We start from the raw sequence: 26,664 nt of genomic DNA, 5'->3' as shown, positions 1-26,664 counted from the left end.
CTCCTCGGCATCTGGACCTGGAGTCGCCGTTTCCTAGCGCCCTGCGCAGTGGAGCTTGGCCCTTTCTTCCGAAAGTCTAAAGAAAGCCACCTTGAGCGCTGCCCATGTCTGGGAACTACATTACCCAGAATCCGCCCTGCGGAATGGAAAGCGCGGCCGAGCCAATGAAGCTTCAGAGAAGCCGCGCCATTGCCGGGGCACGTAAAGTCAAGACGGGGCTTCCGGCGTCCTAGCCGTGGCAGCCATTTTGGCCTGTCAGGTCTATCCGGCGACGGTGGGTCTGGACGAGCTCGGGAGAAGTGGTTGTGGCCATTGCACACAGGCGGATCTGAGGCTAGGCGACGCCGCTGGTCGCGACCCGGGACAGGACAACGACAGGAACACCGCCGAGCCTGCGTCCCCCGCTTTTGCCCAGAGTCATGGCGGCAGCGGCCGCTCTGAGGGCCCATGCTCAGGTGAGCGCTGCGACCTCCGGGCCTCACCCACCCTACCCACCCGGACCCTGAGGCCCCTGATCGTGAGGGGCGCCTCCTCGCGTCCCTGCAGCCCAGGCCTCTGACCGGGACAGAGAGGCGCCGGCGGGTGGGATCCCTGTTTCCGACACCCCGTTGATGCGGTCGGCAGAGCGAGACTGGCGGAGGGCAAAGGCCTGCAGGCGCGACTGAGGCAGGAGGATGCGGAACACGGGGACATCGTGTGTCTGCTGGGAAAGAAGTGTGAGCCGGAGTTATTTCTTTTTTTTTTTTTTTTTGAGACGGAGTCTCACTTGTCGCCAAGGCTGGAGTGCAGTAGCGCGATCTCGGCTCACTGCAACCTCCATCTCCCGGGTTCAAGCGATTCTCCTGCCTCAGCCTCCCGAGTAGCTGGGATTACAGGCGTGTGCCACCACGGGGTTTCACCATGTTAGCTAGGCTGGTCTCGAACTCCTGACCTCAGATGATCCGCCCGCTTTGGCCTCCCAAAGTGCTGGGAATACAGGCGTGAGCCACCGCGCCTGGCCGAGGCGGAGTTGTCTCTTCAGTACCAGGCTGAGGGTTGAACTTTGACTGTGAAAACGCTAGAATCCATGGACAGTTTTGAACAAAGGAGGAAATCTGTGTTAGAGTTACGATTCCCAAAACATGTTCAAAGGAAGAACAGAGTTGAAGGCAGTGATGAGGACATCGAGGCATTGAGAGGTGACATTGAGCACTGGGCCACAAGATTAGAGACTCAGTCTGAGGTCATCTGGCTGCAGGGCCAGAAAAAGCTTACAGAGAAGCCTATCGAATCCGAGCACGGACACATTTGTGAAAGCCCTGCCTTTTGGCACACCTCATGGCTACAGAAGCACTTAGGGAACCCACAGAAGGAAGTAGGGAATGCTCCAGTCCCTCACTGGTCCTCATCCTAACCCACATGTCTAGATCTTGGCGTCTTTTTTTTTTTTTTTTTTTTTTTTTCCGGCGACGGGTTCTCACTCGACACCCAGGCTGGATTGCGGTGACGCGATCACAGCGCAGCATAGCCTCGACCTCCCTGGGCTCAGGAGAGCCTCTCATCTCAGTCTCCCGAGTAACCGGCTTTTTGTATTTTTAGTAGAGGTGGGGTTTCGCGGCCGGGCGCGGTGGCTCACGCCTGTAATCCCAACACTTTAGGAGGCCGAGGCGGGCGGATCACGAGGTCAGGAGATCGAGACCATCCTGGCTAACACGGTGAACCCTCCCCCCCACTAAAAATACAAAAAATTAGCCAGGCCTGGTGGCACACACCTGTAGTCCCAACTACTTGGGAGGCTGAGGCAGGAGAATCGCTTGAACCCGGGAGGCAGAGGTTGCAGTGAGCCGAGATTGCGCCACCGCACTCCAGCCTGGGCGACAGAGAGAGACTCCGTTTCAAAAAAAAAAAAAAAAAGAGAGATGGGGTTTCGCCATGTTGCCCAGGCTAGTCTCGAACCCTTGGGCTCAAGCAGTCCTCCTGCTTCGGCTTCCCAAAGTGCTGGGATGACAAGCAGGAACCACCGCACCTCCTTGGACACTTAAGTGCCATTTCTCCAGTCCTTCAATCTGGGGATCTTGGAAAAACCTCAAACCTCAAACCTACATCAGTGACATAGGTTATGGGGAGTTGTTGCTATGTCTGTCAACTGATGTAACACATGTGGAGGGTTCACCCAGGAACTGATACTGGGGTGTGCAAATACTTACTTAAAAGTGAAACTAGAGGGGTGAGGTGATGTTACCAATTTCTTAATAGGCACTGTCTGGTTACAGAGTGGGCAACAGACTGTGCGGTTGAGGGAGGAGGAAGATCAAACTGGAAGCTACTGCCCTAGTCGAGGTGAGGATTAATGGACTAGAGTTGTGTCTTAGGCAATGTGGCTAGATCTGGATTTGTGTTTTTTAGAGGGGCAAGTCAATTTTTTTTTTCCCCGAGACGGAGTCTGGACCTGTCGCCCAGGCTGGAGTGCAATAGTGGAATCTTGGCTCACTGCAACCTCCACCTCCCGGGTTCAAGCGATTCTCCTGCCTCAGCCTCCCGAGTAGCTGGGATTACAGGCGCATGCCTCCACACCCAGCTAATTTTTGTATTTTTAGTAGAGATGGGGTTTCGCCATTTTATCCAGGCTGGCCTCGAACTCCTGACCTCGTGATCCACCTGCCTTGGCCTCCCAAAGTGCTGGGATTACAGGCTTCAGTCACCATGCCCAGCCCGGCAACACAATTTTTAAATGTGAACAGTGAGAGCTTGAGAGGATTCAGGAAACACCCTGGGTTTTTTATCTCAGCAGCTATAGCAATGGGAGCTGCGTCAACTGAGATGAGCAACTGATATTCACTGAGGCTATCAGGAGGTTTGTTTTGGCCATTCTACGTGGAAAAAAACACAAATTGCTTTTGCTCTGCTCTCCCCCACAACAATCAACACAGAGTACTTCTGTGACTAGATACGTGTGGATGGTTTTCCTCATACTCCAAGTAGTTCTCCCGTGGACATCACATCCCACAGGGTGAAGTCTCAGTCCCATGGGACTGTCCACCAACCCCTTTCGATGCCAATCACAAGCCCCAGGATGTTTTTTTTTTTGCCTGTCCTTTGACTGACTTGCTAAAAATCAGGTTCCCATGACCCCTTCCTCGGCTTCCATTAAATTGCTAGAGCCAGTCACAAAACCTCAGGAGATGCTTTAATTTGCCAGTTTATTTTAAAGAATATTTATTACAAAGGTTACAGATGGAGAGATGCATAAGGGGAAGCGACCCAGAGCTTCAGGCACACCACCGTCCAGGAACTTCCATGTGTTTGGCTATTTGGAAGCTCCCCAGACCCTGTCTTTATGGGATTTTATGGAGGCTTCATTACATAGGCATGATTAATTAAATCATTGGCCAATGCTGATTAGCTTAACCTTTGGCCCCCTCTCTCCTTTCTGGAGATTGGGGTATGGGGCTGAACTTTCCAGACCTGGAATCCCGACATAGTCTTTTCCCTGACCAGTCTCCATCCTGAAGTTATCTAGGGGTTACCAACCATCATTCAACTCATTACCATTCAAAGTCACTTATAAATTTGAGAATTTCATGAATTTTAGGAGTTGCATGCCAGAAAAGGAGATAACCAAATATATATTTCACAATATCACAGCCATATTAAGATTCTAAAATGTATTAGATACTACTTGGTGGAGCTATTAAATGGGCAGCTGGACACATAGATGCAAATATCTGGGGAAGGGTTCATATTGGGGGTATCTAATATATGGTAACTACTGTGTGGACTGAGATGATTGAGTCATGGCTCACATTTGGAAGGCACAACCTTCAGATTATGTTGATGACACTTGGACAGGAAGTGGAGGTTCGGTTTCCTGCTTGTTTACCTGGTGATGGTATTGGATTTCAGAAACACAGGTGAGGGAGGTAAATGGCCATGAAGGGAGGATATATCTATTTCTTCTTCTTCTTTTTTTTTTTTTTTGACACAGAGTTTTGCTCTGTTGCCCAGACTAGAGTGCAGTGGTGCGATCTCGTCTCACTGCAACCTCCGCCTCCCGGGTTCAAGTGATTCTTCTGCCTCAGCCTCCTGAGTAGCTGGGATTGTAGGTGCCTGCAACTATGCCCGGCTAATTTTTGTATTTTTAGTAGAGACGGGGTTTCACCATCTTGGCCAGGCTGGAAAGGGAGGATACATCTGACAGCCTAGTTTGGCAAGTGACATAATGCTTCCAAGGAATGAATAGACTTGAGATGCATGCTGACACATAGGAGTAGATGAGGGAAGATGACACTCAGGCTGGAGCTTGTGTTTATTGGCCACTTTGTGGCCTTACCAAGATTTTGAGATGACTTTGGTGTGGCCTGGGGTGTTTGATTCAGCCTGGTGGATATGGAGGCAAATATGGTCACCTTGTGAGAATCACTATGCATGAGATTGATGACCAATGGTTCTGGGCTTTGAATGGGGTTAGGTGGACAGAAGAAAGTCATAGTTGCCGGGCATAGTGGCTCACGCCTGTAATCCCAGCACTTTAGGAGGCCAAGGTGGGCAGATCACGTGAGGTCGGGGGTTCGAGATCAGCGTTGCCAATATGGTGAAAGCCCATCTCTGCTAAAAATACAAAAAAAGGAGCTGACATGGTGGCAGGCACCTGTAATCCCAACTATTTGGGGGCTGAGACAGGAGAATCGCTTGAACCTGGGAGGCAGAGGTTGCAGTGAACCGATATTCTGTCATTACACTCTAGCCTGGGCGACAAGAGTGAAACTCTGTCTCAAAAAAAAAGTCAACCAGGCGCGGTGGCTCACACCTGTAATCCCAGCACTTTCGGAGGCCGAGGCAGGCGGATCACTTGAGGTCGGGAGTTGGAGAACAGCCTGACCAACATGGAGGAACCCCATCTCTACTAAAAAATGTAAAATTAGCCAGGCATGGGGGCACATGCCTCTAATCCCAGCTACTCAGGCAGCTGAGGCAGGAGAATCACTTGAACCTGGGGGGCGGAGGTTGCGGAGAGCCGAGATTATGCCATTGCACTCCAGCCTGGGCAACAAGAGTGAAACTCCATCTCAAAAAAAAATAATAATAATAAATAAATAAAAAGTCATAGTTTCTGAGGATAGCAAATGCAGCCCAGAAGTGGAATAGCACCATAAATATCTGAAAATGCTAGTGGTTCTTTTTGTCTGTGGATTTATGCATGGAGGGCTTCATAGAATGATTTGGGGCTACCACTGCTATTGAGAAACATCGGAATTCTGTGGTAATTTTGGATTCCTTTTTAATTTACCAAGACTACTGTGGATGATGTCAGCCACATTATGGTGTAAGCCCTAAAGTTAAGGTCAGTATCATGTGCTACATTTATGTCTGGTGATACCAGTACTACCTCAAATGGTCTGAGTGCAAATCCTCCTCCCCACTCTGCTCTTTTGGATAATGTGTCCTAGCCTAACTACCCTTTTAATCAAGAGGACTAGGCAGAATTCCTGGTTATTATTTATTTGTAGCAGGTTTCAGTTTTTTTTTTTTTTTTTTTTTTTGAGACGAGTCTTGCTCTGTCGCCCAGGCTGGAGTGCAGTGGCGGATCTCAGCTCACTGCAAGCTCCGCCTCCTGGGTTCACACAATTCTCCCGCCTCAGCCTCCCGAGTAGCTGTGACTACAAGCGCCCGTCACCACGCCCGGCTAATTTTTATATTTTTAGTAAAGACAGGGTTTCACCATGTTAGCCAGGATGGTCTTGATCTCCTGACTTCGTGATCGGCCCGCCTTGGCCTCCCAAAGTGCTGGGATTACAGGCGTGAGCCACTGCACCTGGCGCAGGTTTCAATTTCATTTCTACCCACAGAGTTATTCAAACAAGCCAGTTGCAGCTGGGTGTGGTATCGCACACCTGTGGTCCCAGCTACTCAGGAGGCTGAGGTGGGAGGATTGCTGGAACCTAGGAAGTTCAGGCTGCAGTGAGCTGTGATTGTGGCTATGCTCCAGCAGGAGTGACAGAACAAGACCCTGTCTCAAAAATTAAAAATAAAAACAAGCCAGTTGCATTCTTTTAAGAGCATCAGGGACTATCACACCCTCTTGATTGAGCAAAGCTTACATACCACAATCCCTGCTTACTCTCTCTCTCTCTTTTTTTTTGTTTTTGAGACTGAGTCTCGCTCTGTTGCCCAGGCTGGAGTGCAGTGGTGCCATCTGGGCTCACTGCAGCCTCCATCCCCCAGGTTCAAGTGATTCTCCTGTCTCAGCCTCCTGAGTAGCTGGGACTGCAGGTACATGCCACCACACCTGGCTAATTTTTGTATTTTAGTAGAGACGGGGTTTCACCTTGTTGGTCAGGCTGGTCTCGAACTCCTGACCTCAGGTGATCCACCCGCCTCAGCCTCCCAAAATTCTGGGATTATAGGCATGCGCCACCGTGCCCAGCCACTCTCTCTTAGGCATAGTGCAACCCCCATGTGGCTCTGTGTGGTGAGTGGTGTCCTCTTCTCTCAAGCTCTGAGCATATTTGATTAATGAACTTTCTTGATGACTTGTGTTCAGTGTCAGATGTTGTGTGTTTGGCCATCATCATAACTCTAGGGTGAAACTCCTACTCTTACCAGTAGAAGAAAGGGGGATTAAAACACTTTAACTTCTAGCAAGACCAGAGAGAGGCCTATGGTGTGGGCAGTTAGGTGGTGGTGGCAGTTGGCATGTGTCTGTGGTGTCCAAAGATGTGAAGGATGTGTACGTACATAAGGATTATGTTTGAAAGGCCTCAGGCACTGCATTGGGATTCATGTGACCTTTGCTATACCAGGGGAATTGCTAGAAAGGAGAGGATGGACCCCTTTATTTCAGGACCACAGCATAGATACCTGTTTGCTTATCTGCCTCTTGTTGCTGATGGCTATGTGTCCTGATTAATGGTCCCATGAGAACACAGTGGCACTAGTGGGCAAAATTTCTCCTCTGAGTTGGGGATCCTGGGAGGAGGAGGATGAGCAAGGGTAGATATGTTGGGGAAGTGGATTGTGGTTCTTCAGCATAGGGGCCATTTGTGGTTTCATCTATCCCCATCGTAACAGAGCAGTGTGACCTTTGAAGATGTGGCTGTAAACTTTTCCATGGAGGAATGGAGTCTTCTTAATGAGGCTCAGAGATGCCTGTACCGTGACGTGATGCTGGAGACCTTGACACTTATATCCTCCCTGGGTAAGGTATTCATATTCACCTGTGACCTGAGTTAGTCTCTGCCCCTCACCTTTATGCCTTATCTCTTTCTCACATCAGGACCATGGACACAGCTTCATTCTCCAGTTCTCTGGAGAGCTTCTGTTGTTGGTTGGACTGAGGTGTATGTACGGCCCTCTCCTTTCCTTGAGCAGGCCCAACCTGTTTTGTTGTAGGCTTCCAGGGAAGGTGTCAGGGTCAGGAGTCTTAAAGTCACCCGAATGCATCCCACCTTGGTTGTCCTCTGCCTGTCTGGGTGACTGTGCAGATCCAAGGCTTCTGTTTGTCTCAAGTTCCTTTTCCCTCCTTTAGCTCACATTTGTTCATGCCACGAATTACCAGCACTGATGTGGTCATTACGTACATGAACCACAGCCTATTCTTGCAATACCCTACTTCAAAATTCTTTTTGTAGTATTTCATCAGGCACAATAACACCTGTCATCCCAGCTCTTCAGAGGCTACTCGGAGCCCAGGAGTTTGAGGCCAGCCTGGCCAACATAGCAGGTCCTCAGCTCTAAAAATATATAGGAAGGAATTCTTTTTGCAATATTTAGTTTCCTTTCCTGTGGAATATCAAATGTAGAGTTGTTCTGAGCCAGCATTGGCTGTTCATCTGTCCTATTTTTCCCTTAGTACTTACATTATCGAGTTTCCATGTAGTTGCTCATCTTGGTGGTAAAATGAAGAGCCCATGGTTGTCCCTAAGATGTAAATGAGTCCAGCCGTAGCAAGGACTTGGGGCAGCTTGGTTCTGAAGAATAGCATGTGAGTGAGGTCATGACATCAGGGCTTTATTCAAATTATGCCATAGACCTCTTCTATTTGACTAATATTTTCTTGCCAATAGAAGTAGCCCCACTTTATGTCTTTCCTTCCCCATTCTTGAGAGTGCCAGTTTATTAATCCTATACCTTGTTGCTTCTGCTGTTATATCCAGCCCAGGACTAATTTTCATGTATCTGGACTCCACGTCTCACCTATTTTTCTCACTGCTCTGTCTGCAGTGGTCTTCAATATTGGCTCATGTATTTTGTATTAGAAGTATATACCCATTCTTTTTTGTTTTGTTTTGTTTTTTGTTTTTTGAGATGGAGTTTCACTCTTGTTTCCCAGGCTGGAGTGCAATAGAGCGATCTCGGCTCACTGCAACCTCCACCTCCCAGGTTCAAGCGATTCTCCTGCCTCAGCCTCCTGAGTAGCTAGGATTACAGGGGCCCATCACCACGCCTGGCTAATTTTTTGGGTATTTTTAGTAAAGATAGGGTTTTACCATGTTGGCAAGGCTGATCTCGAACTCCTGACCTCAGGTGATCCACGCCCCTCGACTTCCCAAAGTGCTGGGATTACAGGAGTGAGCCACCGCACCCGGCCCCTGTGAAGTATATACCCTTTTTTTTTTTTTTTTGAGACAGTTTTGCTCTGTTGCCCACGCTGGAGTGCAATGGCACAGTCTAGGCTCACTGCAACCTCCACCTCCCAGGTTCAAGCAATTCTCCTGCCTCAGCCTCCCGAGTAGCTGGGATTACAGGCACATGCCACTATACCTGGCTAACTTTTTTTAGTAGAGACAGGGTTTCACCATGTTGACCAGGCTGGTCTCAAACCCCTGACCTTGTGATCCACCCGCCTCGGCCTCCCAAAATGCTGGGATTAGAGGCATGAGCCATGGTTCTCGGCCACGTATATACCTATTCTTAGTCCCTGACCAAAGGATGTTGTGCTCTAGTCATGTTGGGGGGGCCTGGACATATTCTTTATACAGTACTCACATGTCATCAGCAAATAAGGTTCCACAGGCAAGTTGTTTGCAAATGAAGGAGTTATAGATGCTGCCTTTATTCTGTCTGTTGCCTCATTTAGTCATGCCCTTGACAAATGAGGCCTTCTATATCTGTGATAATGCTAAGCAGCCCCAATCTCAACCTGAACCCAACTCCCTATTTTTGCAAATAATTCCACAGACTAGTTTTTTGGTTTGTCAGGTACTCTTGTGGGTAGGCTGCATACTCAACAAAGTCAACATGTACCTCACCAGCATTTCTTTGCTTTTAGGTTGTTGGCATGGAGGGGAAGATGAGGCAGCACCTTCTAAGCAGAGCACGTGTATATATATATACAAAGAGCAGGGAGGTCATAGTGGAGAAAGGCCTTATGAGTGTGGGGAATATAGGAAATTATTTAAGAACAAGTCCTTCCTCACTGAACCCAGAAGAGATCACAAACACAGGAATGTTCGCACTGGAGAAAGGCCTTATGAGTGCAGCAAATATGGGAAATTATTTCACCAAAACCCTACACTCCATATTCATGAGAGGTTCCATACTGGGCAAAAGACCTATGAGTGCAGTGAGTGTGGAAAATCATTTCACCAAAGCTCTTCACTCTTGCAGCATCAGACACTTCATACTAGAGAAGGGGCTTATGAGTGTATTAAATATGGGAAAGCCTTTGCTGAAAAGTCCAGTCTCATTAACCACAGGAAAGTTCACTCTGGAGCAAAGCGTTATGAATGCAATGAATGTGGGAAATCCTTTGCTTATTCATCTAGTCTCATTAAACACAGGAGGATTCACACTGGAGAGAGGCCTTATGAGTGCAGTGAATGTAGGAGATCCTTTGCTGAAAACTCCAGTCTTATTAAACACTTGAGAGTTCACACAGGAGAAAGGCCTTATGAATGTGGTGACTGTGGAAAATCATTTCGCCGAAGCTCTTCACTCTTGCAGCATCAGAGAGTTCACACTAGAGAAAGGCCTTATGAATGTAGTGAATGTGGGAAATCCTTTAGCTTAAGGTCCAACCTCATTCACCATCAGCGAGTTCATACTGGAGAAAGGCATGAGTGTGGGCAGTGTGGGAAATCCTTTAGCCGAAGATCTAGCCTTATTACACATCTGAGAGTTCACACTGGAGAAAGGCCTTATGAGTGCAGTGAATGTAAGAAATCCTTTGCTGAAAACTCAAGCCTTATTAAACACTTGAGAGTTCACACTGGAGAAAGGCCATATGAATGCATTGATTGTGGAAAATCATTTCGCCACAGTTCTTCGTTCCGTCGCCATCAGAGAGTTCATACTGGAATGAGGCCTTATAAGTGAAGCAAATTTTGGAAATTCTCTTGCCCAGGCTTTTTGCTCCTTCAAGGCCAGAGTTCACACTGGATCAAGATGTTAATGAGTGTGACAAATGGGGAATATTCTTTAGCTAGAACGCTAGCTTCTTTACATAAAAGAGTGCTCCCACTGAACAAGTGCCTTTTGAGTGCAATGAATGTGAGAAAGCCTTCAGCCCTCTCTCATTGGTTACCAGAATATTTACATGAGGAAAATACCACAGATGTGGAGGCAATATTCTTTTTTCTTCAGTATAACACTGGAGGAGACCCCTTATGAGGATGCCGTCTGCCTAAATTGAATGTCATACATCAAATAGCTGCAAACATTCCAGGTATGTGGGAACTGTATAGTATTTTTCAACCTGCCCAGGTCTCTTGCTATACTTCTGTGACTTACAGTTCTCTTCTAAAAAGCATTTCACCTTTACCACTTGGCAGGTGCCCACAGTACATCATTTGCCTAACTCATCATGATCCAGAAGTAACTTTGATTTTGTTTCATTCAACAGAGGGATTTTTTAGTATCCTCAGCACTCATTCTATTCTCATTTCTTTCTCTCCAATGAGTTAGGCCATGAACCTGACTCATTTTTGGCACAGAGGACTCTTCTGATAACTTGAAAAGATGGACTACCTTTTTCAGGGATCTTTTGGATCTCACAGAATTCTTAAGATGGAATTTTCCAGCCTGCCAGTCATGAATCTCAGACAGCCTGCCACCTATTGCCCTGATTTGTGTTATAATAAAGGCCTTGTTGCTTAAGACTTCTTCAGTCTTTGCAGGAGGGCATGGAAGCTCCAAGCGCTTTCCTCATACTTTACCCTATGCATCTCTTTATCTGCATCTTTTGTACTATTTATAATTAACCAGTAAATTATTTTCCCTGAGTTTTATGTGCCATTCTATCAAATTAGTCAAATCCGGTCGGGGGGGTCCATGGGATTCATGGTTTATGGCTCATCAGTCAAAAGCAGAGGCTCTGGGTCTTTTGGAGCATCAGTCTTGGTGACTGAGTACTCAAACTGGGGGATGTGATGCTATCTGCAGGTAGATAATGACTGAGTTGAACTGGAGGACCCCCAGCTCGTGTCCACTAGAGGATTGCTTGGTGTGTGTGGAAAACACCCTGCACATCTGGTCACAGAATTATTCCATATTGATTGTTGTGTTGTGTGACAGACAATAGAGGAAAAGTTTATTTTTTTCTATACGTATGCTATGGCCTCCCTTCTATTATTCCATATCTTCCAACTTCTGCCATACTATTTCTTTCTCTCCAAGTTTGTTCTTCCTCAGAGTTCTCATAAATGGAAAGGATACGCACTTCGTTGAAATAAGAATTTCATGTTAGCCAAGTTTTCAGGATAGCCGTTTCACTTAATTATCTGAGAACTTAGAGCTTACTGTCCTCTACTTACTATCCATTGAGATTTAATGTGTTTTTGGCCATCACAGAAACTTTACTAGCTATTTATGTCATTGTCAATGGATAACTCTGACTCCACATTAATAACTTTGTAAGTAGCTCAGTCCTCAGCTGTTTTTCAGAGATAATCCCCAGTCTTCATGCAGACACTATCACTGCACTTACAGGTGAAATGATTATCACTTCCTAGCAAGGAAGTTGGATCATGGAATGCAAGATAATTTCTCAGGAAACAGATGGTTTTGTTCCACACCTGCAGGAATGTCAACATTGCAACCACCATGGCAAATATTGATTTAATAAGCAATTACTATTCCCAGATAAGTGTCAAAATCTTAGAAGAAATTGTCATATCTTAGAAAATTTAGAAGCGATGGAGAGTGGATGATGAGAAATTATTGCATCACTGCACTCCAGCCTGGGCGACAGAGCAAGACTCTCTCAAAAAGAAAAAGGGCTTTACTCACATAAAGTGAAGAACAATAAGACTTTTTTGAGTAGACGTTTAGTGTCCTTATAACATTTTTTGGATATTAATTTTTATCCTTTTGGGAACATGATTTACAAATGCAAGCTGCAGGACTATTTCATTAACGTGTTGAATGCAAGAGTTAAAACTTCCTGTCCCATTTAGTGAATGGAAAAGCACTTAAGTTACATGAATAAAGATTATAAATTACAAATAGCAAGATAGTCAAGGATGTAAAACATCTTAATTCCTAAATGTTACTTAATGACAACATGTTTTATAGGTACATTTTATTTTCACTGTTACTAGTATTTTATTCCCTTCTTGCTGGAAAGATGTCCAGTGATTCTGAATCAATACAGGTGTGTGGGATGTCATCTAGAAGTCATAAAATGGCTTATTCAAATTAACCATGTTATGACCACTCACACTCGCTGATACGTATCTTCCTGTCACTTCTGTGGAGAGTGAAATTTTCTCTTTTATTTTTGAGAGTTTCACTCTTGTTGCCCAGGCTGGAGTGCAATGGCGTGTTCTCAGCTCACTGCAACCTGCACCTCCCAGGTTCAAGTGATTCTCCTGTCTCAGCCTCCAGAGTAGCTGGGATTACAGGTGCCCGCCACCATGCCCGGATAATTTTTGTATCTTTAGTAGAGACGGGGTTTTGCTCTGTTGGCCAGGCTGGTCTCAAACTCCTGACGTCACGTGATCCACCTGCCTCAGCCTCCTAAACTGCTGGGAGTACAAGCATGAGCCACCACGCCCAACCAAAATTTTCTTGATAACACCCTGATTGTATTCCCACAAAACCTTTGTAGTCAGAGAAAATCTGTAGTTTATAAAGACAAAGTTTTTAGTAATGAGAGCAGTTTTAGGATCTGTAGGCTCCTGTCTGTATAATTAATACAACTTTTGTTAATTCACATAAGAAATGAATTGTTCTGCTTATATATGACTAAAATTTATATGAAAATTTCTGTACAAGGCTGGGCGTGGTGGCTCATGCCTGTAATCCCAGCACTTTGGGAGGCTGAGGCAGGCAGATCATCTGGGGTCAGGAGTTTGAGACCAGCCTGGCCAACATGGCTAACCCTGTCTCTACTAAAAAAAAATTAGCCGGGTGTGGTGGCATGCACCTGCAGTCCCAGCTACTCGGAAGGCTGAGGCAGGAGAATTGCTTGAACCCGGGAGGTGGAGGTTGCAGTGAGCCAAGATGGCTCCACTGCACTCCAGCCTGGGTGATAGAGTGAAACTCCGTCTCAAAAAATAAATAAATTTGTTGTAGTATATTTTCTCCTTTGAATTACTTACTCTAAAACAAGTAACTTTACTAACCTCTACTTGGTCTACCTGGTTAATTAATTCTGTTTTTTTTTTTTTTTTTTTTTTTTTGAGATGGAGTCTCACTCTGTCACCCAGGCTGAAGTGCAGTGGCACAATCTCAGCTCACTGCAACCGCTGCCTCCCAGGTTCAGGTGATTCTCCTACTTCAGCCTCCCGAGTAGCTGGGATTACAGGTGCCTGCCACCACGCCCGGCTAATTTTTCTATTTTTCGTAGAGACGGGGTTTCACCATGTTGGCCAGGCTGGTCTTGAACTCCTGACCTCAGGTGATACAGCCGCCTCAGCCTCCCAAAGTACTGGGATTACAGGCGTGAGCCACCATGCCCAGCCTAATTAATTATCTTTCAAATATCTTTAAGCCGATCCAATTCATGATCCTAAAATGCACAGTGGCAAATGCTGTTAGAGTACATTATTCTACATACTGAATCTTCTGTTTCCATAGTTAAGTTTCTGGTTTATTAGGAGACATTTTTTGTCTTTCCAGAATTTTAATGCAAGTCTTACTTTTTCAAATTAAATTAATAAAATGTTAGCAACAGAGAATAACTTGGGAAAACATGCAGCATTTTTATTTCAATCATTCTTCATTTGAATGCACTAGGAAGCTGGAGAATTTTAGACTCTTAAGAAATTTACTTTAAAGCCAGGCACCATGGCTCTCTAGTCCCAGCTTCTCAGAAGGCTGAGACAGGAGGATTATTTGAGCTCGAGTTTGAGTAAGGCCTGGGCGACATAGTCTCTTTAAAAAAATTCAGTTCATGCAGGCACGGTGGCTCACGCCTGTAATCCCAGCACTTTGGGAGGCTGAAGCAGGCGAGTTGCCTGAGCTCAGGAGTTCGAGACCACCCTAGGCAAGATGGTGAAACCCTGTCTCTATTAAAATACAGAAAATTAGCCGAACGAGCCGGCATGTGCCTGTAGACCCAGCTACTCAGGAGGCTGAGGCAGGAGACTTGCTTGAACCCGGGAGGCAGAGGTTGCAGTGAGCCGAGATGTGCCACTGCACTCCAGCCTGGGCGACAGAGTGAGACTCCATCTCAAATAAATAAATAAGATAATAAAATCCAGTTCAGTAAAATGTGCCTGATAAAATATAAGTGACTACTGGCTGGGCGCAGTGGCTTACGCCTGTAATCCCAGCACTTTGAGAGGCTAAGGCAGGTGGATCACCTGAGGTCCGGAGTTTGAGACCAGCCGAGTCAACATGGTGAAACCCTGTCTCTACTAAAAATACAAAAATTAGCTGGGTGTAGTGGCACATTCCTGTAATCCTGGCTACTTGGGAGGCTGAGGCAGGAGAATTGCTTGAACCCTGGAGGCAGAGGTTGCAGTGAGCTGAGATCACACCACTGCACTCCAGCCTGGGCGACAGGGCAAGACCCTGTCTCAACAAAACATATATATAAGTAGTGAATGAATATTATGTCAATATTCTAAGTCAGAATGTTACTGTAATACTTTTTAATTCTCATTCCACTTAAAATAACTGGTTAATTTTCAAATCATAATGAAATTTTTACAAATTTATATGTAGTACAAAGCATGGATATACATTCATATGTATTATATGTATATATAGCCTTTAAAAATATTTATGAGCTTTAGGCTGGGTGCGGTGGCTCACGCCTGTAATCCCAGCACTTTGGCAGGCCAAGGCGGGTAGATCACGAGGTCAGGAGATCAAGATCATCCTGGCTAACACATTGAAACCCCGTCTCTACTAAAAATACAAAAAATTAGCCAGGCGTGGTGGCGGACGCCTATAGTCCCAGCTACTTGGGAGGCTAAGGCAGGAGAATGGCATGAACCCGGGAGACGGAGCTTGCAGTGAGCCGAGATCGCGCCACCGCACTCCAGCCTGGGCTACAGAGCGAGACCCCGTTCTCAAAAAAAAAAAAATATATATATATATATATATGTGTGTGTGTATATACACACATATATATACACACACACATACTAGCTTTAGCTTCCAGTAGATGCAATTTATGTCTTTATGACCCTATGGAATGAAGTGTCCATTTTGATTCGTGGCTTTTGATGGCATCTCAAATGATGTCTTAGATTCTGCAAAGAAGCTCAGCATCACAAATTCTGAAATAAGTCTCCAAACACACGGGTAATCAGTTCCACACAGTACTCCCAGAAATGTGCGTATGGCCTCTTCTAAGATGCCGGAGCCTCCTCGCAACTGGACCTGGAGTCGCCATTTCCTAGCGCCCCTCGCGGTGGAGCTTGGCCCCTTCTTCCGAAAGTCGGGTTGGAGGCGGCCTTTAAGCGCCGCGGGTCTCTCCGAACTTAAATATTACCCAGAATCATCTCTGTGAAACGGAAAGCCCGATGAAGCCTGAGAGAAGCCGTGCCATTGCGGAGGCACATAACGTCAAGCAGGGACTTCCTGCGTCCTCGCCGCGACGGCCATTTTGGCTTGTCAGGTCCATCCCGCTATGCTGCGTCAGTACCTCTATGTCAGGACCCAGAGAGCGCGAGAGGAGTGGTTGTGCCCATTGCACACAGGCGGATCTGAGGCTCGGCGACGCCGCTGGTCGCTACCTGGGACAGAACGAGCACAGGGACTGCCCGGCCTGCGTCCCCGCGCGCGCATGAAGTCGTGGCGGCCGGTCAAGTGAGCGCTGCGACCTCCAGGCCTCACCCGCCATCCCCACACAGACCCTGAGACCCCTGATCGTGTGGGGCGCCTCCTCGCCTCCTTGCAGCCCAGGCCTCTGTCAGAGACCGAGAGGCGCCGGCGGGTGGAATCCCTGTTTCCGACATGGGGTAGATGCTGTCGGGAGAGCGAGACTGGCCGAGGGACCGGCTTAGGCAAAGACCTGGAGGCACGACTGCACCAGGAGGATTCGGAACACAGGGACATCTTGTGTCCACTGAGAACAAAGTAAGAGGCGGAGTTATTTCCTCAGTACCAGGCTGAGGACTGATCCTTGTGAGGACCACAGAAGCCATGGACAGTTTCGAACAAAGGAAATCTGTGTTAAAGATTTCGAAAAGGAAGAACGGAGTGTAAGGCGGTGATGAGGACATTGAGGCATTGAGAGGTTGAATCTTTGCTCAAGGTCACATAGCTGGTAAGAGGTGACATTGAGCACTGGGCCACAAGATTAGAGACTCAGCCTGAGGTTACCTGGCTCCAGGGCCAAAAAAAGCTTACAGAGAAACCTGAGTCTATCAAATCCCAGCACAGACACTTTCCTGAAAGCCCCGCCTTTTGGCACACCTTCTCATGGCTATGGAAGCACTTAAGGAACCCACAGAAGGAAGTAGAGGATGCTCTAATCCCTCACTGGTCCTCATCCTCACCTACATGTCTAGATCTTAGTGTCCTGGGAATTTATTTATTTAGCGACAGGGTGTCACTCTTGGTACCCAGGTTAGAGTGCAGTGACGCGATCATGGCTCAGCATAGCCTTGACCTCCCCAGGCTCAGGTGATCCTCCCATCTCAGTCTCCCGAGAAACTGGTTAGTTTTTATATTTTTAATAGAGACAGGGTTTTGCCATGTTGCCCAACATGGTTGGAAACTCCTGGGCTCAAGCAAGCCTCCCGCCTTGGCTTCCCAAAGTGCTGGGATTACAGGCGTGAGCCGCCGGTCTGGCCAGGCCTCCTAGGACTCTTAAGTGCAATTTCTCCTGTCCTTCGATCTGGGGATCTTGCAAAATCCTCAAACCCCAAACCTAAGTTACTGACACAGGCTATGGAGAAGTGTTTTCATGTTTGTCAACCGGTGGGAAACACATGTGGTGGGTTAACCCAGGAATGATACAGGGATGTGCAAATGCTTGGAAGTGAAAATGGAGAGGCCAGGCGTGGTGGCTGTCGCCTGTAATCCCAGCACTTTGGGAGGTCAAGGCGGGTGGATCACTTGAGGTCAGGAGATCTAGACCAGCCTGGCCAACATGGTAAAACCCAGTCTCTACTAAAAATACCAAAATCAGCTGGGCATGGTGGTGGGTGCCTGGAATCTCAGCTACTTGCAGACTGAGGTGTAAGACTCCCTTGAACCTGGGAGATGGAGGCTGCAATGAGCCAAGATTGTGCCAATCTGCACTCCAGCCTGAGCAACAAAGTGAGAATCCATCTCAAAAGAAAAAAAAAGAAAGTGAAACTGGAGGGGGTTAAATGATGTTACCAGTGTTTTAACAGGCTCTGGTTACAGAGTGGACAACAGACTGTGGGGTTGAGGGAGGAGGAAGATCAAACTGGAAGCTACTGCCCTAGTCCAGATGAGGATTAATGAGTTGTGTCTTAGGCAATGTGGCTAGATTCTGGATTTGTGTTTTTTAAAGGGGCAACTCGGTTTTTTAATGTGAACAGTGAGAGCTTGAGAGGATTCAGGAAACACCCTGGGTTTTTGGTCTTAGCAGCTGTAGCAATGGGAGCTGCATCAACTGAGATGAGCAAGTTGATAGCAGGTGTAATATTCACTGAGGCTATCAGGGGTTTGTTTTGGCCATTCTGAATGGAAAAAAACACAAATTGCTTTTGCTCTGCTCTCCCCCACAACAATCAACACAAGAGTACTTCTGTGACTAGATGATGTGTGAATGGTTTTCCTCATACACCAAGTAGTTCTCCAGTGGACATCAGATCCGACAGGGTGAAGTCTTAGTCCCACGGGACTGTCTGCCAACCCCTTTTGATGCCAATCACAAGCCCCAGAATGTTTTTTTTTTTTTCCTGTGCTTCTGACCGACTTGCTATAAATCAGGTTCCCGTGACCACTTTCTCGGCATCCATTAATTTGCTAGAGCCAGTCACAAAACTTAGGGAGACACTTTAATTTGCCAGTTTATTTTAAGGAATATTTATTACAAAGGTTACATTTGAAAAAATGCATAGGGGGAAGAGACAGAGCTTTCATGATCTCCACCAGGCACACCACCCGCCAGGAATGTCCATGTGTTTAGCCATCTGGAAGCTCCCCAAACCCTCTATTTATGAGGTTTTATGGAGGCTTCATTCATAGGCACGATTGATTAAGTCATTGGCCAGTGCTGGTCAGCTTAGCCTTTAGCTCCTCTCCCCTTTCTGGAGATTGGGGTATGGGGCTGAACTTTCCAGACCTCAAATCCCGACATAGTCTTTTCCCTGACCAGTCTCCATCCTGAAGTTATCTAGGGGTTACCAACTATCATTCAACTCATTACCATTCAAAGTCACTTAAAAATTTGAGAATTTCATGAATTTTAGGAGTTCCATGCCAGGAAAGGAGATGACCAAATATATATTTCACAGTATCACAGCCATGTTAAGATTCTGAAATGTATTAGATACTACTTAGTGGAGCTATCAATTGGGCACCTAGACCCATGGATGCGAATATCTGGGGAAGGGTTAATATTGGAGATATCCAATATATGGTAGCCACTGTGTGGAGCAAGATGAGTGAGTCATGGATCACATTTGGAAGCGGCAACCTTCAGATTATGGTAGTGACACTACTAGGAAGACAGGAAGTGGAGGTTGGGTTTCCTGCTTGTGTACCTGGTGATGGTATTGTACTTCAGAAAACAGGTGAGGGAGGTAAATGGTCATGAAGGGAGAATATATCTGACAGCCTGGTTTGGCAGGTGACATAGGCTTCCAAGGAATGAATAGACATGAGATGCAAGCAGAAGCATAGGAGTAGCTGAGGGAAGATGACACTCAGGCTGGAGCTTGTGTTAATTCGCCACTCTGTGGCCACACCACGATATTGAGATGACTTTTGTGGGGCCTGGGGTGTTTCATTCAGCCTGGTGGATATGGAGGCAAATAAAGTCACCTTGTGAGAGTCGCTAGGCCTGAGATTGATGGCCAATGGGTCTAGGCTTTGAATGGTATTAGGTGGACAGAAGAAAGTCATAATTTCTGAAGATAACAAATGCAGCACAGAAGTGGAATAGGGCTATGAATACCTGAAAACACTAACGTTCTTTTTTTCTGTGGATTTATGCATGGAGGGTTTCGTATAGTGATTTGGTACTACCACTGCTATTAGCAACCACTGGAATTCTGTGATAATTTTTGATTGCTTTTTAATTTACCAAGACTACTGTGGATGATGTCAGCCATATTATGGCGTGAGCCTTAAATTTAAGGTCAATATCATGTGCTACCTTCATATCTGGTGATACTAGTACTACCTCAAATGGTCTGAGTGCAAATCCCCCTCCCCACTCTGCTCTTTTGGATAACATGTCCTAGCCTAACTACCCTTTAATCAAGAGGACTAAGCAGAGTTCCTGGTTATTATTTATTTGTAGCAAGTTTGAATTTCATTTCTACTTGCAGAGTTAATTCAAACAAGCCAGTTACAGCTGGGTGTGGTGTCGCACACCTATGGTCCCAGCCACTCGGAAGGCTGAGGTAGGAGGATCTCTGAAACCTGGAAAGTTCAGGCTGCAGTGAGCTGTAATTGCGCCACTACACTCCAGCAGGGGTGACAGAGCGAGACCCTGTCTCAAAAATTAAAAACATGCCAGTTGCATCCTTTCAAGGGAATCAGGGGCTACCACACCTTCTTGATTCAGCAAAGCTTACATACCACAGTCCCTGGTTGCTCTTTCTTATGCATAGTGCAACCCCATGTGGCTATCTGTGGTGAGTAGTGTCTCTTCTCTCAAGCTGTGAGCATATTTGATTAATTAACTTTCTTGACGACTTGTGTTCAGCGTCAGGTATTGTGTGTTTGGCCATCACTATAACCCTAGGGTAAGACTCCTACCCTTATCAGTAGAAGAAAGGGGGAATAAAATACTTTAACTTCTGGCAAGGCCAGAGAGAGGCCTGTGATGTGAGGCAGTTAGGTGTTGGTGGCGATTGACATGTGTCTGTGGTGTCCAGAGATGGGAAGGATGTATAGGTACACAGGGATTATGTTTGAAGGTTCTTAGGAACTGCACTGGGATTCATGTGACCTTTGCTATACCAGGGGAATTGCTAGAAAGGAGGAGATGGAACCCCTTATTTCAGGACCACAGCATAGTTACCTATTTGTTTATCTGCCTCTTGTTGCTGATGGCTATGTGTCCTCATCAGTGGTCCCATGAGGACAGAGTGGCACTAGTGGGCAGTTTCTCCTCTGAGTTGGGGATCCTGGGAGGAGGAGGATGGGCAAGGGTAGATATGTTGGGGAAGTGGATTGTGGGTCTTCAGCATAGGGGCCACTTGTGGTTTCATCTATCCCCATCATAACAGAGCAGTGTGACCTTTGAAGATGTGGCTGTAAACTTTTCCCTGGAGGAATGGAGTCTTAATGAGGCTAGGGATGCCTGTACCATGATGTGATGCTGCAAACCTTGACACTTATATCCTCCCTGGATAAGGTACTCATACTTAACTGTGACCTGAGTTAGTCTCTGCCCCTCCCCTTTATCCCTCTTGGTAAGAATGTCTTTTTCACATCAAGACCATGGCACAGCTTCATTCTCCAATTCTCTGGATCAGTTCTGTGGTTGGTAGTACTGAGATACATGTACTGCACTCTCCTTTCCTTGAGCAGCCCCAATCTACTTTGTTGCAGGCTCCCAGGGAAAAAGCCAGGGTCAGAAGTCTTAAAGTCACCCTAATGCATCCCATCTTGGTTGTCCTCTGCCTTTCTGGGTGACTGTGCAGATCTAAGGCTTCTGTTTGTCTCAGGTTCCATTTCCGTTAGCTCACATTTGTTCATCCCGTGATGGCATACATGAACCACAGCCGATTCTTGCAATTACTTACATGAACCACAGCCTATTCTTCCAATACCCTACTTCAAAATTATTTTTGTAGTATTTCACCAGGCATAATGACACTCACCTGTCATCCCAGCAATTCAGAGGCTACTGGGAGCCCAGGAGTTTGAGGCCAGACTGGAAAACATAGCAGGTCCTCGTCTCTAAAAATAAATATGAAGGGATTCTTTTTGTAATATTTAGTTTCTTTTCCTGTGGAATATCAAATGCAGAGTTGTTCTGAGCCAGTATGGGCTGTTCATCTGTCCTGTTTTTGCCTTAGTACTTACATTATCCAGATTCTACGTAGTTGCTCATCTTGGTGGTGAAATGAAAAGCCCTTGGTTGTCCCAAAGATGCAAACAAGTCCAGCCTTACCAAGATGTTCCTAGGGGAGACTCGTTCTTAGGAATAGTATTTGCGTGAGGACAGGACTAGTATTTTGGTGCCAACAAAAGTATCCCCACATTATTTCTAACTTCCCCATTCTTGAGAGTTTGCCAATTTATCAGTCTAAATCCAGCCCAGAACTAATTTTCATATTTCTGGACTCCATGTCTCACCTATTTTTCTTTTTTTCTTTTTCTTTTTCTTTTTTTTTTTTTGAGACAGAGTTTCACTCTGTTGTTGCCAAGGCTGGAGTGCAATGGCACGATCTCGGCTCACTGCAACCTCTGCCTCCCAAGTTCAAGCAATTCTATTGTCTCAGCCTCCTGAGTAGCTGGGATTACAGGTGCCCCCCACCATACCCGCCTAATTTTTGTATTTGTAGTAGAGACAGGATTTCATCATATTGGTCAGGCTGGTCTCAAACTCCTGACCACAGGTGATCCGCCTGCCTCGGCCTCCCAAAGTGCTGGGATTACAGGTGTGAGCCACCATGCCCAGCTTCACCTATTTTTCTCACTGTCTGCAGTGGTCTTCAATATTGCCTCATATATTTTGTATTATGAATTATATACCCTTTTTTTTTTTTTTGAGATGGAGTTTCGCTCTGTCTCCCAGGCTGGAGTGCAGTGGCGTGATCTTGGCTCACTGCAAGCTCCGCCTCCCGGGTTCACGCCATTCTCCTGCCTCAGCCTCCCGAGTAGCTGGGACTACAGGCGCCCATGACCATGCCCAGCTAATTTTTTGTGGTTTTTTTTTTTTAGTAGAGATGGGGTTTCACCGTGTTAGCCAGGATGGTCTTGATCTCCTGACCTCGTGATCCACCCGCCTCAGCCTCCCAAAGTGCTGGGATTACAGGCCTGAGCCACCGCGCCTGGACTATATACCCATATTTAACAGTCCCTGACCAAAGGTTGTGTGCTCTAGTCATCTTGTGGGGGCCTGGACATATTCTTCTAAATAGCACTCGCATGTCATCAGCAAATAAGATTCCACAGACAAGTTTGCAGAAGGAGTTATAGACCCTCTTTACTCTGTCTGTTGCCTCGTTTACATATGTGATAATCATGAGGCCTCCTACGTCTGTGATAATGCTAAGCCGCCCCACCCTCAACCTGAACCCAACTCCCTGTGCGTGCAAATTGTAGGAAAAAGAAAGAGAGATCAGACTGTTACTGTGTCTGTAGAAAGGGAAGACATAAGAAATTCCATTTTGACCTGTACCTTGAACAATTGCTTTGCCCTGAGATGCTGTTAATCTATAACTTTGCCCCAGCTACTTTGCCCCAACCTCTTTTCTCCAACCTTGAGCTCACAAAAACATGTGTTGTATGGAATCAAGGTTTAAGGGATCTAGGGCTGTGCAGGACGTGCCTTGTTAACAAAATGTTTGCAAGCAGTATGATTGGTAAAAGTCATCGCCATTCTCTAGTCTCGATAAACCAGGGGCACAATGCACTGTGAAAAGCCACAGGGACCTCTGCCCTGGAAAGCCAGGTATTGTCAGAGGTTCTCCCCATGTGATAGTCTGAAATATGGCCTCATGGGATGAGAAAGACCTGATGGTCCCCCAGCCCGACACCCGTGAAGAGTCTGTGCTCAGGTGGATTAGTAAAAGAGGAAAGCCTCTTGCAGTTGAGATAGAGGAAGGCCACTGTCTCCTGCCTGCCCCTGGGAACTGAATGTCTTGGTATAAAACCCGATTGTACATTTGTTCAATTCTGAGATAGGAGTAAAGCCACCCTATGGCGGGAGGTGAGACGTTGGCAGCAATGCTGCCTTGTTATTCTTTACTCCACTGAGATGTTTGGGTGGAGAGAAACATAAATCTGGCCTACGTGCACATCCAGGCATATACTTCCCCTTGAACTTAATTATGACATAGATTCTTTTGCTCACATGTTTTTTTGCTGACCTTCTCCTTATTATCACCCTGCTCTCCTAACGCATTCCTCTTGCTGAGATAATGAAAATAATAATCAATGAAAACTGAGGGAACTCAGAGACCGGTGCCAGTGCAGGTCCACCATACGCTGAGTGCTAGTCTCCTGGGCCCACTGTTGTTTCTCTATACTTTGTCTCTGTGTCTTATTTCTCTTCTCAGTCTCTCATCCCACCTGACAAGATATCCCACAGGTGTGGAGGGGCAGGCCACCCCTTCACAAATAATTCCATAGACTAGTTTTTTGGTTCGTGAGATACTCTTGTGGGTAGGCCGCATACTCAACAAAGTCAACATGTACCTCACCAGAATTTCTTTGCTTTTAGCTTGTTGGCATGGAGGGGAAGATGAGGCAGCACCTTCTAAGCAGAGCATGTGTATACATATATACAAAGAGCAGGGAGGTCATAGTGGAGAAAGGCCTTATGAGTGTGGGGAATATAGGAAATTATTTAAGAACAAATCCTGCCTCACTGAACCCAGAGGAGATCACAAGCATGGGAATGTTCGCACTGGAGAAAGACCTTATGAGTGCAGCAAATATGGGAAATTATTTCACCAAAACCCTACACTCCATATTCATGAGAGATTTCATATTGGACAAAAAAACCTATGAGTGCAGTGAGTGTGGAAAATCATTTCACCAAAGCTCTTCACTCTTGCAGCATCAGACACTCCACACTAGAGAAAGGCCTTATGAGTGTACTGAATGTTGGAAAGCCCTTGCTGAAAAGTCCAGTCTCATTAACCACAGGAAATTTCACTCTGGAGCAAAGCATTATGAATGCAACCCATGTGCGAAGTCCTTTGCTTATACATCTAGACTCATTAAACACAGGAGGATTCACCCTGGAGAGAGGCCTTATGATTGTGGGAGATCCTTTGCTGAAAACTCCAGTCTTATTAAACACTTGAGAGTTCACACAGGAGAAAGGCCTTAATGAATGCGGTGACTGTGGAAAATCATTTCGCCAAAGCTGTTCACTCTTGCAGCATTAGAGAGTTCACACTAGAGAAAGGCCTTATGAATGTAGTGAATGTGGGAAATCCTTTAGCTTCAGGTCCAACCTCATCCACCATCAGCGAGTTCATACAAGAGAAAAGGATGAGTGTGGGCAGTATGGGAAATCCTTTAGCTGAAGATCTACCCTCATTATATATCTGAGAGTTCACACTGGAAAAAGGCCTTATGAGTGTAGTGAGTGTGGGAAATCTTTTGCTTATACCTCTAGTCTCATTAAACACAGGAGAGTTCATACTGGAGAAAGGCCTTATGAGTGCAGTGAATGTGGGAAATTATTTCATCAAAACTCTGCACTTTGTGTTCATCAGAGATGTCATACCGGACAAACCTTATGAGTGCAGCAAATGTGGAAAAACATTTTCCAAAGCTCTTCACTCTTGCAACATCAGACAGTTCACACTAGAGAAAGGCCTTATAGGTGTAGTATATGTGGGAAATCCTTTTCTCAAACTTCTAGTCTTGTTAAACACAGGAGAGTTCATACTGAAGAAAGGCCTTATGAGTGTACCAAATGTGGGAAATCCTTTGCTGGAAACTCGAGTTTCATTGACCACAGGAAAGTTCACTCTGGAGCAAAGCCTTATGAATACAATAAATGTGGGAAATCCTTTGCTTATACCTCTAGTCTAATTGAACATAGGATAGTTCACAATGGAGAAAGGCCTTATGAGTTCAGTGAGTGTGGGAAATCCTTTGCTGAAAACTCCAGCCTTATTAAACACTTGAGAGTTCATTCTGGAGAAAGGACATATGAATGCAGTGATTGTGGAAAATCATTTCACCACAGTTCTTCGCTCCTTTGACATCAGAGGGTTCATACTGGAATAAAGCCTTATGAGTGAAGCAAATTTTGGAAATTATCTTGCCCAGTCTTTTTGCTCCTTGAATGCCAGAGTTCACACTGGCTCAAGGCCTTACGAGTCTGATAGATGGGAAATATTCTTTTTTTTGTTTGTTTTCTCTCTTGTCCCCCAGGCTGGAGTACAATGGCCCAATCTCAGCTCACTGCAACCTCCGCCTCCTGGGTTCAAGCGATCCCTCCTGCCTCAGCCTCCTGAGTAGCTGTGATTACAAGCGCCTGCCACCACACCCGGCTAATTTTTGTATTTTTAGTAGAGACGGGGTTTCACCGTGTTGGCCAAGCTGGTCTTGAATTCCTGACCTCAGGTGATCCGCCTGCCTCGGCCTGCCAACGTGTGGAATTTTTTTTTTTTTTTTTTTTTGAGACGGAGTCTTGCTCTGTCGCCCAGGCTGGAGTGCAGTGGCGCAATCTCGGCTCACTGCAAGCTCCGCCTCCTGGGTTCACGCCATTCTCCTGCCTCAGCCTCTCTGAGTAGCTGGGACTACAGGCGCCCGCCACCACGCCCGGCTAATTTTTTGTATTTTTAGTAGAGACGGGGTTTCACCGTGGTCTCGGTCTCCTGACCTCGTGATCCGCCCGCCTCGGCCTCCCAAAGTGCTGGGATTACAAGCGTGAGCCACCACGCCCGGCTAAAGTGTGGAATTAAAGGCGTGAGCCATCATGCCCAGCTGGGGAATATTACCGTGCCCAGCCAGGGAGTATCCTCTAGCTAGAATTCTAGCTTCTTTACATAAGGAGTGCTCCCAATGAAGAAGTGCCTTTTGACTGCAATGAATGTGAGAAAGTCTTCCACCCTCTTTCATTAGTCACCAGAATATTTACATGAGGAAAATACCATATATGTGCAGGCAAATTTTTTCCTGTTCAGTATACACTGAAGGAGACCCCTTATGAGGATGCCATCTGCCTAAATTGAATGCTGTACATCAAATAGCTGCAGACATTCCAAGTATGTGGGAGCTCCATTGCATTTTTCTTTTTTCTTTTTTTTTTTTGAGACAGAGTCTCACTCTGTCGCCCAGGCTGGAGTGCAGTGGCACGATCTCGGATCACTGCAAGCTCTGCCTCCCGGGTTCATGCCATTCTCCTGCGTCAGCCTCACAAGCAGCTGGGACTACAGGTGCCCGCCACCATACCCAGCTAATTTTTTGTATTTTTAGTGGAGATGGGGTTTCACCGTGTTAGCC

At 46.3% G+C, this 26,664-nt stretch overlaps 1 protein-coding gene and 1 pseudogene across 2 annotated transcripts in view; both read left to right on the top strand.

Moving 5' to 3' along the window:
- Positions 1 to 232: 232 nt before the first annotated feature.
- LOC100594417 (zinc finger protein 586) overlaps positions 233 to 26,664 on the top strand; it is a 79,393-nt gene continuing 52,961 nt past the window's right edge. The window contains exons 1-3 of one of the 2 annotated variants that reach the window (XM_003277242.2): positions 233 to 455; positions 7,048 to 7,174; positions 9,248 to 12,180. In XM_003277242.2, coding sequence (XP_003277290.2) covers positions 420 to 455; positions 7,048 to 7,174; positions 9,248 to 10,293 — 1,209 coding nt within the window. In that variant the 5' untranslated portion in view covers positions 233 to 419 and the 3' untranslated portion in view covers positions 10,294 to 12,180. Of the gene's footprint in view, positions 456 to 7,047; positions 7,175 to 9,247; positions 12,181 to 26,664 lie in introns of those variants that run through there. The other variant, XM_030819484.1, reaches the window with a different exon arrangement.
- LOC100597496 lies at positions 23,598 to 25,583 on the top strand (annotated as a pseudogene).

The sequence above is a fragment of the Nomascus leucogenys genome, chromosome 10 (assembly GCF_006542625.1).
Source record: "Nomascus leucogenys isolate Asia chromosome 10, Asia_NLE_v1, whole genome shotgun sequence".
In the NCBI taxonomy this organism is placed as follows: Eukaryota; Metazoa; Chordata; class Mammalia; order Primates; family Hylobatidae; genus Nomascus; species Nomascus leucogenys.
The sequence above is the reverse complement of the archived record's forward strand: the minus strand, read 5'-3'. Positions and strand labels throughout refer to the sequence as shown.